The sequence below is a fragment of the Megalobrama amblycephala genome, linkage group LG24, assembly GCF_018812025.1.
Source record: "Megalobrama amblycephala isolate DHTTF-2021 linkage group LG24, ASM1881202v1, whole genome shotgun sequence".
NCBI classification, from domain to species: Eukaryota; Metazoa; Chordata; class Actinopteri; order Cypriniformes; family Xenocyprididae; genus Megalobrama; species Megalobrama amblycephala.
In genome coordinates, this window is record NC_063067.1 from 10,540,569 (window position 1) to 10,557,869 (window position 17,301).

At 35.6% G+C, this 17,301-nt stretch overlaps 1 protein-coding gene across 1 annotated transcript; it reads left to right on the forward strand.

Annotated features, from left to right (window-relative positions):
• LOC125260719 (N-fatty-acyl-amino acid synthase/hydrolase PM20D1.1) lies at positions 1-4,578 on the forward strand (the record flags this gene model as incomplete). The annotated part of the gene is made up of 11 exons (XM_048179215.1): positions 1-27; positions 121-207; positions 298-431; positions 516-635; positions 1,852-1,927; positions 2,018-2,079; positions 2,166-2,244; positions 2,345-2,416; positions 3,407-3,572; positions 3,725-3,824; positions 3,902-4,578. Coding segments are annotated over 11 exons (1,038 nt in total), but the record flags the coding sequence as incomplete, so codon positions are not given.
• Between the last annotated feature and the right edge of the window lie 12,723 nt (positions 4,579-17,301).

Here is a 17,301-nt window from a genome sequence, read left to right on the forward strand (position 1 = left end):
ACCATCGACAACAAACAGTCTGTGATGGTACAGTGAATATGCACTGCATCGGTTTTCATTGGAACAATTGCACACTGTTCACTCCAACTTGATACTAACTGTAATGATGTGCTCTTGAAGGGGATCCTTCAGGCGCTGGAATACCTGCTGGAACGAGGTTACACCCCTCGGAGAAGCTTCTATATTGGTTTGGGTCATGATGAGGAGGTCAGTATAAGATCATACTGTATGTTAACCATAGTTCATCTGCTGAAATCAAAGCTTGTCTTAATGCAGCTGTTTAATTGATTTTCTCAGATTAGTGGCACAGAAGGTGCTGTGAATATTGTGAAACTGTTGAAGAGTCGAGGGGTGAAGCTTCTGTATGTTTTAGATGAAGGTCTCACAATTATGGATGGTGTGGTAGATGGCCTCAACGAACCTGCTGCCCTGTGAGATCATTGTTTTACTGTATTAATATAATTATTTTAAGACTGAATTATAGTGTGTAATTTATACCTTGTGTGTTTTCGTAGAATTGGTGTCAGTGAGAAGGGTCAGGCCACAGTAAAGCTGAGTGTCAGCAGCGCTCCAGGACATTCATCCATGCCGCCCAGAGAGAGCAGCATTGGCATCTTGGCTTCAGCTGTCAGAAGGCAGGAAAATATGTTCAAATTTACTGTAATATGAAAACTCTAATGATAATCTTAATATAAATATTTTCTTTGCACCTGTAACGGGGAAGTTCACAAAGGACTATATTGCATTTTCAAAAGCAAGAAAGAATGGAACAAACCCAATGCAAAAGCCGTTATCAACGTTCGTCTGGCACATTTACATCTAACTCTCAAAACTACTGTATTATAGCAGATTATAATCAGTGTTGGAGGTAACACATTACATGTAACGTGAGTTACTTAATTAGATTACTTTTTCAAGTGATTATTAAAGTACTGCATTACTTTTAAAGGGGTCCTTGATTATGATTTCACTTTTTTAACTTTAGTTAGTGTGTAATGTTGCTGTTTGAGCATAAACAATATCTGCAAAGTTACGACGCTCAAAGTTCAATGCAAAGGGAGATATATTCTTTTAAAGAAATCACTTTTTAAGGACAACAACAAATGGCTGGTAGGGACTACAACACGCTTCTTTCTGGGTTGGTGACATCACAAACCCCAAAATTTACATAAGGACAAAGGAGGCAAGGGTGTGTTGGGCTGCTTTAGAGAAGAGGTTGTTGTAGTAGAGTGTTGTTACCATGCTGTCATTTTACGCCAGACCGCTTCACAAACGAGTGTCGATTCAACACTGGATTTGCACAAAAGATTAACATGACGGCACATGCTAGTCGATGAGTTGAATCAGTTCCACAGCAACTACATAAATTTATCCACTAACCGTTCAGAAACGTCCAGTTTCATTCTAAAAGTTGGAACTTCTTCTTGAGTCTCTCCATCAGTGTCCGACTCCGGTTTGAACAATGTAAGGCTGAAGACCATTACTGACAATCGTCATTTTGGCTGCGTGAGATTCTCCAGCTTTGTTGTTGTTGAGCAACCGAAGCGCGAGCTGTTAAAGCTCCGCCCTCTTCTGGAAACGGAGCTGGGAGCTGTAGTTTATTTGCATTTAAAGGGACACACACAAAATGGTGTGTTTTTGTTCACACCCAAATTTGACAAGCTATAATAAATGATCTGTGGGGTATTTTGAGCTGAAACTTCACAGACACATTCTGGGGACACCAGAGACTGTTTATTGTTTTAGATCAAGTATTTTTACACATTTTTCTGTTTAATTCATCAGATTGCATAATGTTGATGTTTACTGATAGATTAATTAATTATTTTTTTGTTATAAAAAATTTCTCAGTTTGGAGAAGAACCGGATGCCCAATCTTTTTGGTCATGGTCCTGAGCGTGCCACATTTGAGCACCTGGCACATAAGGTGATTAATCAAAGATGATTTAAAATGCTTAATGACACTCCTACTCCTACAAATACTGAATTGCTTTATACTTTCTCTTTTGCCTTCTAGTTTGGCTGGCCACACAGAATGATCATGTCTAATCTGTGGCTCTTCTCTTCACTGCTCAGCGGGTAGGCCACGTTTTTGCTCAATACAGTAACTAATATTTCTTAAGTCAGTACATGCTCTTATCTGATCTTTCAAATCACATTTGCAGTATTTTGGAAGGACAGCCTGACACAAATGCCTTTGTAAGGACAACAACTGCCGTCACAATGTTTAACTCGGGTGTGAAGGTGGGCTGTTATTCTCATCATTTTCTGTTTATGCACAATTTTATATAAAAAAATACTCTTAGCATGAATGGAGATCTGACTATTTCTTTCTCTCTGACAGATTAATGTCATGCCGGCATATGCTGAGGCTTTTGCCAATTTCCGTATCCACTCATCCCAGACGTTGCAGGAGGTTAGAGGTCACGCTGTAGCCACAGCATTAGCACATTTAGTTAGCTCATACTTTTAACTAGATTTGCATTGCTTGACAACAAAGGAATTTTTTGCTCAACCCTGAGTTAAAGCTGCAGATGCTGGAATATACTGATACAAAACTCACATACAGACAGACATTAATAGTAATATGCAAATGGATAAACAGACAGAAAAGACCAATCAGATTTCAGAATGGTCTTTTCTTTGTTTACGTCTGTTTATCCATTTACTTTCACTCTCAAAACTACTGTATTATAATGTTATAAAGTAAAAAAACTACGAAACTACTTTGCATTTATTTTGCCATTCTACTAATTTCATTCCACTCATCAATTTCGTATACATTTACAAATGTACTAGTAAAAACATATTAAATGAAGCCAGTCTCTCTACTCTCTAAATAATCAAACTATTAAGACTTATTTAAGAAATATTAAACTATTAAGAAAAAAATGTTTTTTTTTAAGTTTGTAAAGTAGCTATTTATTTCAATTATTTTTGTATTTTACTTGATTTTATACTTTTTTGTTTTATGTATTATTAATTCCCTCCTAGTATTTTAAGTAGTTTTATACTCATCATCTTGTATAATATTGACATGCAATTAATAATTTAACAATCCTTAATCAATTATTAAATGAAATTGCGTAAGGATTATTCAGTTCAATTTGATGGAATTATTAATTTACTATTATTTAAATTGCGTAAATCTTTAAAAAAAAAATGCTCTTTTTTGGATTTTGAGTGAGTTTACTGATAACTAAATTAATTGAAAAAGAAATAGATGTAAGAAAGAACACCTATCAGAATTGAGATTGCAAATATTAATTGCTGTTGGTTACATTTTAAATACAGAATGTTCTATTGTTGTACGTCAGTGGTAGATTTTCAAACTTTAATATATTAAGTTTAATATAAGTTTACTAAAACCAAAAGTTTATTAATTAATTCCCTATTCACTTTCTAGGTTCTAAAGCTGATTGAATCCACCATATCTGATGAGCGTGTGAAGGTAGAGTTTGTGAGTGGATTTGACCCTCTGCCCGTCAGCTCCTATGATGACGATACATTTGGGTACCAGATCATAAAGAAAACTGTGAAGGACATTTTCCCTCAGGTCACTGTATCTCCTGGTAAGGCTTTCAGCATTGTCATCATTGTTATATTTGCTCTCTATCAAGAGCTCAAGGGGTTTAAGTGCCTCTTGCAGACATCATTGACTCATGAAGAGCTTCTCTTACTCTTAGTTTTGTCAACAAACCAGTTGTACGATTTCCTCTCACAGGGATCTGCGTGGGTAACACTGACAGCCGGCACTACACAGAACTGTCTCCAGACATTTATCGCTTTGCCCCATCATGGTACAAACCCGGTGATACTGCAAGGTATGACACACGGAATTGGTACTCTATCTGAAGCTGTAAAAGGAACTAAATATTAAACAGCTTGCACTTACCTTTAGATTCCACGGTGTGAATGAGAGAATCTCCATCCAAAACTATGAAGAGATCGTGCTGTTCTACTTTCAGCTCATGCAGAATAGTGACATTAGGAACTTGCCGGCTCCTCGCACCTAAAATGAACAGATGTCATGCTTTGGAATTCTGTGGAATTTATAAGCTTTGTTCTGACTGAATGAACGTGAATATGAAATCTCCACAAAATATATTTTATTCTATGTTCATGTACAGTACTCTTCAAAAGGGGTCAGTCAAAAATTATTGTAAGTGCAGAAAATGTATGTCTTTTATTTTGTATTTTTTCTTGTATGTATTTCCGGGTATGTTGGTCACGCGCTGGTTGGTGCAGGTATTTACGTAAGTCTTTCCTGTTTTTGAATGTAGGTGCGTAGAGAGGGGGTGGGTAGCTGGGAATGCTCACTTTCTGTTGACTAACATGTAGCGGCAACCTATAGCCGCTGAGAGGCTAAGCAGCAGCCAGGACAAAACTGTGTGACGCGTTTATTTCTCATGCATTTAAAACCAAGTACATTTTATTGTTGTTTTGATTAAATATAGTCAATGAAAAGAAAATACTTGAAACTGTAGACAGGTTGAGAATGGTTAAAAACGGTCAACAGAAAGTGAGCATTCCCAGCTACGCACCTACATTCAAAAACAGGAAACACTTACGTAAATACCTGCACCAACCAGCGCTTGACCAACATACCCGGAAATACATACAAGAAAAAATACAAAATAAAAGACATACATTTTCTGCACTTACAATTATTATTTGTTGTTGTTGTTGAAAGAATACTTTTATTCAGCAAGGATGCATTAATCTGATCAAAAGTACAGATATTTATAATGTAACAGAAAATTCTATTCATCACAGTTTGCACAAAAATATTAAGCAGCACAATAGTTTTCATAACATAATAACAAGAAATGTTTCTTGAGCAGAAAATCAACATATTATGATTTCTGAAGGATCATGTGACACTGGAATTTTCAGTGTCACATGATCCTTCAGAAATCATAATATGTTGATTTTCATCACAGGAATAAATATAAAATATATACAATTAGAAATATACAATTAGAAAACCATTATTTTCAATTGTAATAGTATTTCACTATATTACTGTTTTTAATGTATTTGTGATCAAATAAATGTATCCTTGGTGAGCATAAAATACTTCTTTTAAAAGCATAAAAAAATCTTACTGACCCCAAACTTTGAAAAATGACTGTAAATATATTTCCTTAATTTGCTTGAAATGATGCATGTAAAATGACATGATTGATAATAAAAATAATTTTCTTGCAATTCCTTTCTATAGTATATTTGGATAGTTTTCACTGGATGAGTTATTTTAATTACAAATCACTAGGTTCTTTGTTAGAGCGCCCGACTCCCATGCGGACGGGGAGGGGTTACATTGGTGCCGTGACCTGGATGGGAGTGAGGTTTAGGGGTATGAGGATAACGGACATAGGCCGGTAAAAGCTGTGTGTGAAAAAGTTCCAATATTTTTAAATCTCAAGATTTTCTTGTTATTGAAAAAAAAGCTATTGTGTTAGTGCTGGGTAACTCAAGGTTAATTCTGAGGCCAGCAGCAGCACACACAGAGTAACTCTGTAAACGAAGGACGTCAGGTCAGCTGGGTTTACAGTTTGCACACACAACCTCTGGCTTGCCTACACTCTGCTCCTCTTCACTGAATAGAATATCTTAGCCTTCAGGTTATTGCATTTTTTATGTAATATTTCACAAGGAGTCTTCTGTATGTCAAGAGTTTGTATTTTTGACTTTGCTCTGTCACACTGTCAATGATTAATAGTCAAATGTTACATGAAAAGTATTCAGTATTCAGATGTTTATGGAGCTGGCTGAGACAATAGTTGCCCTATACAGAACTACTGTAGACTCCTGCAAAGTCATCAAGATGCAGAGAGAAGATAAAGACTCCTCCAGAAGGACATTTTGACACCGTCTTTATGTAGTTTATAACCTCATGTATTTGACCTTTGTTTCATTGCTCTCATCTAGTAAATATTTTCCCTGGTTGCATCGCCTTACTGGGCCTTAAACATTTTTGTTTATTGGTTTAAAGAGTAGTAAAATAGGCATTATTCATTAAAGCTGCTGTCCGTAACGTTTTTTGTGTTCAAAATTAACAAAAGTTATATAATGAGCAAGTACATAATGAATCCATTTTCCAAACTGTGTTTTTGTCTTATCCTGAATCACTATGGAACACCTATAATTGTTTATATTAGGACTATTTTACACTGGTCGGATCTGCACTGCTGCGGAGTAGCACAGTACCTTCATGACTCGTCATAGACAAACAGAGAGATGTAGCTCCGGCTACAATGTTCTTCCACAAGATGCATGCAGTTCTATTTATTAACCTCTAGAGCACCAAAAGTTACAGACTGTAGCTTTAAATTATAATTGTAGTATTGGAGTGAACACCAGACTCTCTCACTCACACACACACAATCCATCCCTTTTTATAGGCTACCAAAAATGGTGCCTTTGGAGGGCACTGAAGTGTTTAATTATTATCAACATATAGTTTTAATAAAAATAACTCTAGAAATGAGTTCCTATGACACTTTCCAGATAGCAACTTTGTGCTGGGCAAAATCAGGACCACATCTGCCATGCATGGTATGATGATCTGAGCCATGTGGCGTGGAATGATGGCACTTGGGTGGACTACTCTTATTTACCAGATCTGAGCCAAAAGCAGGCCATAGCAATGCCACATGTCAGCCAAGAGCAAAGAAATAAAGAGGAACTGGACCTTATCTGAGCCACAAAGTCTTTATATGTTATTTATAGAATCATCTTAGCATTAACAAGCCTGTTAACAAGCAAAATCACTGAAGGAAAGAAGAGAACAGAAAAAAAGAGACAAGAGAAACACTAGAGCTACAAATGACTTCAGTCACACCCTTAGATGAAATCAACTGAAGATAAAAGAAGACATTAATTCTCTCAACTCCACAAACAGCATTACAGCTTCACATATTACTAGCCAGACTGACTTTATTTCTGTCATTCATTAACGGAAGATTAACACTCATGTTTGTTTCATTTGAAGTTACCATAATGGTGACTGGTGTTTCCATTAGTTGGGCTCTTAACTCTTATACTTCTCTATAACTGCTCTGACAGTGTATTTATCAAACACATTTGCAGTAACAAAAAAAGCTGAAAAGAGATCAGATGATGATGATTTTTAGCTGTTGATGGTTTTATAATCATCATGAAATAGGCTGAATCACTGAATGAAAGTGTTTTGCCATTAACACATTTAAATTATAAACCCCATTTTACTGCAACAGGAGTCCGCATTATATTTTAGAAAACAAATAAGATTTCTTAAGTTAAAAGAAGAGAACAATATACTACAGTGACAAAAACAGATATGAGCAATCAGTGTATGAATCTCAACAATGGTGACAACTAAATATTCAGACAATCAGATCAACTCTGGACATGCACAAAAAGCTACTAAAAGACAGAACAAAAACCACAACACAAGTTAAAAGCAAATAGTTGGAATTAAAGAAATAGAAATAGGACAGTTCAGCTGCATAATTTGTTCATGCTGTGATGCATGCTGGGAGTTTTGTATTATTGTTCCCAGTATGCAATGCGGCTTGACATTTTTGATTGTCACCATTGTTGAGATTCATGTGCTGATTCTTGATGTCTTTGTGTGTCATCTTAGAATACATTTTCAGTGTTTTTAATCTTCTATCTGATCTCTGCCATGTACGATGATTTCATATTGCAGAAACAGAGTTTGTAATTCAAATGTATTACACTGAAAATATGTTTTTGTTGTATAGTGCTTTTCCAGTCTAAATATCTAAAAATTCTTAAATCCAGATGCTTTTACTAGATAAGTAAATTGACATAAGTTATTTTTTCTTGTTAATAGAATGCATTGCGGCATGAAGCATGTCACCATTGTTGTGATTTGTATTTCTACATAAGAGGGTCTACGGTTGGAAAGATGCTTGAGAAGCCCTGCAGCAGTCAACCTGGAGCTTTCACCTGCATACCCACTGAAGCTAATCAGGGTTGAGCCCAGTCTATCTGGGTAGCTGTGGGAAGAGGGTCTGATCAACCTGTGGCCTGAGTGGGTTCTAACACCCCAGTACAGTCGCAATAAGCTGTACTGTATAAAGGGTGTCACCCTGGTGTAAAATAGGCCATACAGCACATCACATACTGCCCAACGCCCCAATACAGTCACCATAAACTGTACTGAATGAAGGGTTAAAATAAACCCCAGAAAATAAGGGGTGTAACCCTGGGGCAAAAATAATCCCTACATTACATCGCATACCATGCAGTTAGTTAGATAGTTTCACATCACAAATGATATAGTATTTTAATTAGTTCTTACAACTGACATCGAAGCACTTTCTTTTTTTCTCATTACTATTTTTAATATTTTTGAAAGAAGTATCATATGCTCATCAAGCCTGCATTTATTACATCAAAAATACAGAAAAAAAGTGTAATATTATTACAATTTAAAATAATTGTTCTCTATTTTAATATACTTTAAAATATTATTTATTTCTGTGATGCAAAGCTGAATTTTAATCAGCCATTACTTCAGTCTTTAATGTCACATGATCCTTCAGAAATCATTCTAATTTTATAATAAATGTATTATCAGTATTGGAAACAGTTCTGCTACTTAATATTTTTTGGAACCTTTGATACTTTTTTTTTTTTTTAGGATTAATTGATGAATAAAATGTTAAAAAGAACATAATTTATTCAAAATAGAAATATTTTCTAACAATATAAGCCTTTACTATCACTTGTTATCAGTTTAACACATCCTTACTGAATTAAATTAATTTTTAATTTTAATTAATTTTGTTTAAAAAAGAAAAGGAAAAAAAAATGACTGACCCTAAACATTTGAACAGTAGTGTATATTGTTACAAAATGTTTCTATTTTGGAAAGATTATATATTTTTACTAAATATTTCTAACTGCAGAAACATTTCAATACACAATTAGTAAACTACTCTGCTTTATGATGATGATGATCACTTGATCCTTTTTCTTCTGGGTTTTCTTTACAACAAATTATGTGTTTTGGTAAACACTGTTACAAAAACTCACACAAAAAGCCAAGAGTCAAACCCAACCATTATTGAAATCACGTAACAGAACAAAACAGACCATCATTGAAATCTCGTAACGAAACAAAACCGACTGTCTTTGAAATCTCGTAAAAGAACAAAACAAACAAAACTGACCGTCTTTGAAATCTCATAACCCAGCAAACCCAACCATTATTGAAATCTCGTAACAGAACAAAACAGACCATCATTGAAATCTCGTAATGGAACAAAACATAGCCTACTTCATTGAGATCTCGTAACTGAACAAAACTGACTGTCATTGAAATATTGTAAAGGAACAAAGCTGACCATCATTGAGATCTCGCAATCTAACAAAACTGGCCACTACTAAAATCTCATAACCAAATAAAACCGACTGTCATTGAAATCTCATGACACAAAACTGACATTCATTGAAACATCATAGCAAAACGAAACCAACTGAGATCTTGCAACCGAACAAAACTGACCATCACTGAAATGCTGAAGGCTATTCACTGAAAGGCTTTTTTATTAAATAAAGTAACCAAAAACACATACATGTAGTTAACATGTAACTGTAGTTAACAGTTAGCCTATTTGCATGTGTGCATTATCACATGATGATGATGATGTTAACTGTCAATAACTCACTTTGACAATGATCACTTACAGCATCAATGCAATTTAGATGTGTTTTATATTCGTTTTTATATTGTCAGGGGAATGTTCTTAAAACAATAATATAATTCCTTATGTTCTCTTCTGTTTACATAATATGCATAACACTCTTAATCTAATGGGGATGGTAAGGAAGGTGGTTTTAGTCTTTTTTTTTCAACAAGGGGAATGGCATCCCCCTGCATCCCCCCTCAAATCAAGCCCTGCCTATTGCCTCTAATCTTGTATTACCTGTTATTTATGATTCTGCCTTAAAGTTGATTCTTATGTTGAACCACTATAGTCACGTTGACTATTTTAATGTCTTTACTTTTCTGGACCTTGAATATGGAAAGTTCGTTGCTTTCTTTGGGGGATAAAAAATATCTTAATTTGTGTTCCGAAGACGAACAAAGTTCTTACGGTTTTGGAACGACATGAGGGTGAGTAATTAATGACAGAAATTTCATTTTTAGGAGAACTAACCCTTTCTGTGGCTGATTCACGTGATTCTAATCCACAGCAGCAGAGGGCGCTCGTGCTGCGTCATCAGTGAGGTATTAGATAAACATGAACCCTGATTATGAAATGACTCTTTCGTACTTCCTGAAACATGACAGGCCACAGTACTCACTGGAAATTATTTAAGTTTCTCAAAGTGCTGCTGTTTAGTGCCATATTTGCGATTACAGTTTTGTTCCTTGTTGCCACAGTTAGGACAGTTCGACGGGCTGCTGAGGAGGGATGAGACACCATGAGTTACAACAGCATCAAACAGTGCTGTCAACGCAAAATTACTGCAACCTTCCCCTGATTTGTGTCCCATTACCTTTTTCAAAGTTATAAATACATACAAAAACCATGTTTTTCCCATTACAAATAGTGAAGCATTTCATAAAATTGGTCTCAGAGGCTTTAGACGTCCTACATTTTGGTAACAGGATAACAAAAATTCCAAAGCTTATATATAGAATAAATAAAAATACAATTTAAAAATATAAAAAAGCATTTTCTGAAGGTTAAGCACTTCATTTCACTTGACACTTATTCATTATTTTGTAATCATTATTTTTAACTCTATTTTTCATTGCAAAACCTAATATTACTAAAGGAAAAGTGGCTACTTTCCCTAAAATGTAGGATTTAGTAATATTAGGTTTTGCAATGAGTGAAACTAAAGGAGTGTTATTTAAGACTGGTTTCTTTCTCAGTCTTCCCAAAGGTCTTCTCATCCAGCCTGGTCAAACATGAGGTGGTGGGAAACTACAGCCATCTGTTCACGGTACCAGGGAAAGAGCCTGATCTGGAGCCGTACATGCTGCTGGCTCACATTGATGTAGTGCCGGCCGATGAGGCGGATGGGTGGGACGCTCCTCCTTTCTCTGCTCAAGAGATCAATGGCTTCATTTATGGACGAGGAACCATCGACAACAAACAGTCTGTGATGGTACAGTGAATCTGCACTGCATTGTTTTACATTGGAACAAGTGTTTACTTCAACTTGATGCTAACTGTAATGATGTGCTCTTGAAGGGGATCCTACAGGCGGAGAAGCTTCTACATTGTTTTGGGTCACGACGAGGAGGTCAGTCTCAAGTGAACTGATTAGATGTCATTTATAATACTTATTTTAATGCACTTATTTATATGGTTATATGTCAGGTGAATGGCTTACATGGTGCAGTCAATATCGTGAAGCTCCTGAAGACTCGAGGGGTGAAGCTCCAGTATGTTTTAGATGAAGGCCTGGCAGTGCTGGACGGTGTCATAAGTAGCCTGGATGGACCTGCTGCCCTGTGAGAATGTTATTTTGAGAAGCTCTATTAGCAGAGTCATTTATTATTGAATTAGTATATAATATTTGCCCTGTGTGTGTTTTGTAGAATAGGTATCAGTGAGAAGGGTCAGGCCACAGTAAAGCTGAGTGTCAGCAGCGCTCCAGGACATTCATCCATGCCGCCCAGAGAGAGCAGCATTGGCATCTTGGCTTCAGCTGTCAGAAGGCAAGCAGAAACCCCTAAAACACTTTATTATTGTAAAACAATTGGAAATACTGAAAAATGTATCTTTTTATTAGAGGTTTTTGTGATTTTTTTTTATTGCTATCAAGTTATTCTCAAAACAGTGTTAAACTGAGTTAAAGACTTTATTTAAATGATGTTTTTGGTAACATCTTTTCTCAGGTTGGAGGAAAATCGGATGCCCAGACTGTTTGGATATGGTCCTGAGCGTGGCACATTTGAACACCTGGCACATAAGGTAAAAGTGTTCAAGCAAAGGATTTTACAGGCTACGTTTTATGACATACAGACTTGCTTTACAACAAACCATTTCTCTTATTTATTTTGTAGTTTGGTTTGCCTCTCCGATTCATCATGTCTAATTTGTGGCTCTTCTCTCCGCTACTCAGCAGGTAGTTCATATTATTGTCTTAATGCTGACTACAGTAATCAATATCATATCAAAGTATATTTTATACAGGATTTTTCCTGCACTGAAAATTGTTTGGACTACCAAAGTTAATTTAAAGAGGACATATTATGTTTCTTTATTGTGTAATGTTGCTGTTTGAGAATGAAAAAGGTCTGCAAAGTTACAAAGCACAAAGTCCACTCCAAAGGGAGTTATTCTTTATATCAGTAGGCAGTTTCTGAACTCCCTGAAACACCATGATTGAAGTCTTCAGAAGATGCTGCTGAAAGAATTCAGCTTTGCCATGACAGGATATATGTAAAATATTTAACATATGATTTACTGTATTAATGATTAAATACAACCAACACTAACTTTGTATTATTTCTCTTTCTCTTACAGATTAATGTAATCCCGTCATACGCCGAAGCTTTTGTCAATTTCCGTATCCACTCAGCCCAAACATTGCAGGAGGTGAGAGGTCACGCTGTAGCCACCAGGGCCGGCCCTAGCTTTGATGGGGCCCTAAGCAGAATTTCATTTGGGGGCCCCTCGGTTAAAATAACTAATGATAAACAGTAACTTTTTATATAAAAAATAAATGTAAATGTATAGAATGGACAGTGTTAAAATAAATACTTAAATAGTTACATAAAATGAATAGTTTAGATGGACCTGTAAGAAATGAAGATAACAATAGTAAATATTATTAACATTAAAGGGATAGTTCACCCAAAAATGAAAATTCTGTCATCATTTACTCACTCTCATATTGTTCCAAACCTGTATGAGTTTCTTTCTTCTGTTGAACATAAAATAAAATAAAATATTTTGAAAAAACCCACCAACTGTTTGGTTATACACCCACATTCTTCAAAATATCTTATTTTATTTTGTGTTCAGCAGATGAAAGAAATGAATACAGGTTTGGAACAATATGAGAGTGAGTAAAAATAATGATGACAGAATTTTCATTTTTGGGTGAACTATCCCTTTAAGGACAAAGGCAGCATGCTTACTATTACTCAGAAGCATGCCTTCCCCATCGTTTTTGTTTCTTGTTCTCTTGGTGTATCTTCTGAACTATATTGCAATGGTGGATGCACTATTTTTCTTCTCCGATCCTGCTTAGTGAATAAAAAGCAGTTCCAAATGATGTACAAAATAGCTACACATATCCCTTTCATCTTTGCATCAATAAAATGCGCGACACTTTATATTTTACTACCAGATTATATGTATTATATAATTCATTTAACTTGCAGTCTTATGTTTTCCCTGACATCTCGCGATTTCGGGGTATGTGAGGTTCCAAACATAATACATAATGCAAACGCGCGGAAAGAGAAGTATACCCGGGGCTTTAGGCTTCTGTTTCTTTAAGACCGGCACGCATCTAAAATACAGACGCGCATCCGATTTTATCTCAACTGATTACTTTCACTTTAGACATAACCAACTCTGTTTATTTAAACTTTGTGTGTATTTGACAGTATTAGTGCAGATGCAGTCCACTAATCGGAGGCTGTTTGACAGGCTTTTAGTGTGCATGCATGCTTCTGGTTAAGAACAGCACGCGAATGAAATGTTTAACCGGCAATGCTTTAAAGCACATGCAAATAATGAACTTTTGTGATTGCGATAAGTGCAGTGTCCTGTGAGTGAGTGTAACGTGATGCGAATGAACGTCAAGTTTTACAGTATTGAGACGGATGCGCCAGAACTGCAACTGATAGAATGCGCAATGTCAAAATCAAGCTGTCATTTTATTTGCTCTTGGGGGCCCCCTGGTGGCGGCGGGGCCCTAAGCAGCCGCTTAGTTCGCTTATAGGGAGGGCCGGCTCTGGTAGCCACTCAATGGCTCATTCAGCCAGGCTAGAGTTGTTATAGCTCAGCTATTAACTTTTGCTCTTCACACCTTCTCAACCAGTTTCACATGAATCACTCTAAATAAAAAACTAACACTAGAAGGATAGTTCACCCATTCAAAAATTATTTGAATTATGTTTGATTAAATTGAATAATTTTAATGATTAAAATTATGTTTGTGACTGAAAAACTGTATGACTTTCTTTCTTTAATGGAACGCAAAATAAGATGTGTCCATACAATAAAAGTCCCGTGCTGTTTGTACCCCATTGTTTTTCAAGATATCTTTGTATGTGAGTTTGGAATGATGTGAGGGTGATTAAATGAAGAACTTTCATTTTTGTAGTGGAGTATCCAGCTTGAGGGTACGATTAAACAACAAAGATGTACTAACAAATGAGAAAACGTTTTTTGTGCTTTTCAAAAGCTTTGTGTACAGACGACAATGTTGTCAAAACAATCTCTGTTTATACACAAATGACTAAAACGACTAAAAACACTGTATTCTGCATGCCAGGCCAGTAGATGGCGAGGTCATAATTAGAATTAGTTGGCGATGTTAGAATTTGGTGTATGTAAATAATGTATAGTAGCAGTGCAGTAAATCTACACTTTGTGAAGTGTTAATAAACTTGTGTAAACGTTCGTGTTCCTCCTTTAGATTCCATGGTGTGAACGAGAGAATCTCCATTAAGAACTATGAAGAGATCGTGCTGTTCTACTTCCAGCTCATCCAGAATAATGACATCAGGAAGTTGCCGCCACCTCACAGTAGCCAGCATGAGCTGTAAATGGTGGGATGATACTTGCACTAATCTCAAGACACTGAAGGTTAAGAAACTAAGCTAAGGGAGCTTTGTTTTAACTGATGTGAATTGAATATCTGGATCAAATTAATACAGCAGCTTTAGAAAAAATACTAAAGTATTGTAGGTTGTGAAAAAAAATCAATCATAAAGATTCATTTTTGCATTCCTTACTGAACAATTTAAAAAACACATCACAAGTTTGCTGTTTGTCAGGTGTTGACAGCAGGGCATGGGTGTAATTAACCCTGTGCTTAGGTTCACATTACATTCAAGCATTTGGCAGATGGTTTTATTCAAAGTGGCTTACAGTATACAGTATGTGTATACTATAAATAATGTCATATTACATACATACTGTATGTATTTCTATTTGAACTTATTGTTATTAGAAAAACGTTTGACCAAATAATTATATGTTTGTTGACTGAATGTAAACATAAGCAACCCTGATGAAAACAAAAGCATTGCTAAGCACAATTACACTTCAACTGAGCTTCACAGAAAAGAATAAGCTAGATTTGTGAATAAATCAGAAAAAAAAAATTACTGGGTTCAGGGGAGAACTGGAAGAAACATCTCATTTTTCTCTGGTTAAGTCTGTTTCAAAACACAGTTTATATTTCTGACTTTCCATTGTCAGACTTGCTGCTTTGGTGTTTTGGACCAACTTTCTGAGAGATTCAGCACAACACCCTCAGCTCTCTATAGTTATTCTACTATTCTTAATAGTGTTTGCATTTTTGGAGATTTTATTGAAGGTTAATGCTGTGATACATTTTCAAAAACTGCAGTATGGGCCAATAGATTATCATTAGACATTGTGTTAGACTGAAGTGATTTATTATGATATCCTATGATCGATTATGTCTGGCTCCTTAAGCATTTCCTTCTGGATATCACTTGCATCACAAAGCTGCAGCTCAGCACAGTTATTGTTTTTGGTTGTTAGAATGTTACTTTGAATTCTTAGTTATTTTTTGCACTGAAATGGTCTGACTGAAAATGACTGTAAATGTTGTTCATTGATTATTTTTATGAAATGAGAAGCTCTCACAAAAAACAGACACCACGCAACAAAACAATAAAATTGCGAATCTGAAAAAAAGATGAAGGACATAGAAATTTGTCCAATCTTCTCTGCTCTCCCATCATAAACCCCCCTCTCCATTTCTTATCTCTCTGGCTGAAAGTTCACTAAGAATGTTTATATACCACATACGATGTACTGTATCTTGTGCATCTATTGCTTTTTCCCTTTCATGTTTGGTATAATTTTAAATGTCTCAGTGCAATTGGTAAAATGGTCTCACATTATGAGAAAGATTGAAAAGGGAAAGTGAAAGTGAAAGTATTAAAGGGATTAAAGTATTAAAGTGGTCAAACAGTCTAAAACAGGCAAAACTGGGATTCTGCAACCAGAAAACCCCCACTCAGTGCTGTGTGAGTCTCTGGACCTCTGCATGCAAAACACTGCTGTGTGTCTCTCAGATGTCAGGTATTCATCTCTCATTCTTAGACCCAGATAGCAAGCAATGATCAAAATAATGTTAAATCAATGTTAATGTCAACGTTAACGGCGTTGAATCAATATCACTTTTGTACCCGCAATTAATGTTGAAAAAATTTTGACATTTCAACAAACAATCAATGGTAATAGCGTTAAATCAATGTTACAATGTGATGTTGGTTCAACATCATGCTTGCACAACTACAACTGACTTAAAAGCTACACAGCCTGAAATCAACTGAAAATAAAAGAAGACAATAAATCTCTCAAGATCTCAGCAGAAGTTCTTTTTGAGAATTAACAGAGGTTTAGATGTTGATGTTTTATTGAAAATGTTTGGTCACCATTTTGTGTTTCCTTTAGTTGGGCAGATTGACTCTTAGCTTTTTGTGTGAGTTTGTGGTCTATGTAACAGTGTTTACCAAAGTGATCTTGAGAGATTTATTGTGATTTCAGGCTGTGTAGCTTTAAGCCAGTTGTAGTTGTGTTTAATTTTCTGAGAGTGCAAGCATGATGTTGAACCAACATCACATTGTAACATTACCATTGATTTTTTTATTTTTTGGTTGAAATTTCAAAATTTTTTCAATATTAATTGTGGGTGCAAAAGTGATATTGAATCAATACGGTTAACGTTGACACATTAACATTGATTTAACATTATTTTGATCATTGCTTGCTATCTGGGAGATTCATCTTGGAGCAATTGATGTTATGTATTTATAATTTCTGAATTGGATTCTCATTGTTTAATTATGTAATTGGCATGATACATTGTTACCTGACAAGTAAAACTTTATATTTGATTTATACTGGGCTCTTTTGAAATCATTATGACTAGTAGATTATGTAGAGGCTGATGTTACTGCAAATCTGTGTCCAGCATAGGTCAAACTGAATGCTCACGAATGAAGACAGCAGTAGGCACATCATCTGAGACTTTCTGAACTTGATCAATGACTTTGCAAGTTGTATGGAAATGACTAAACCAGTGGTTCTCAAACTTTTTTGG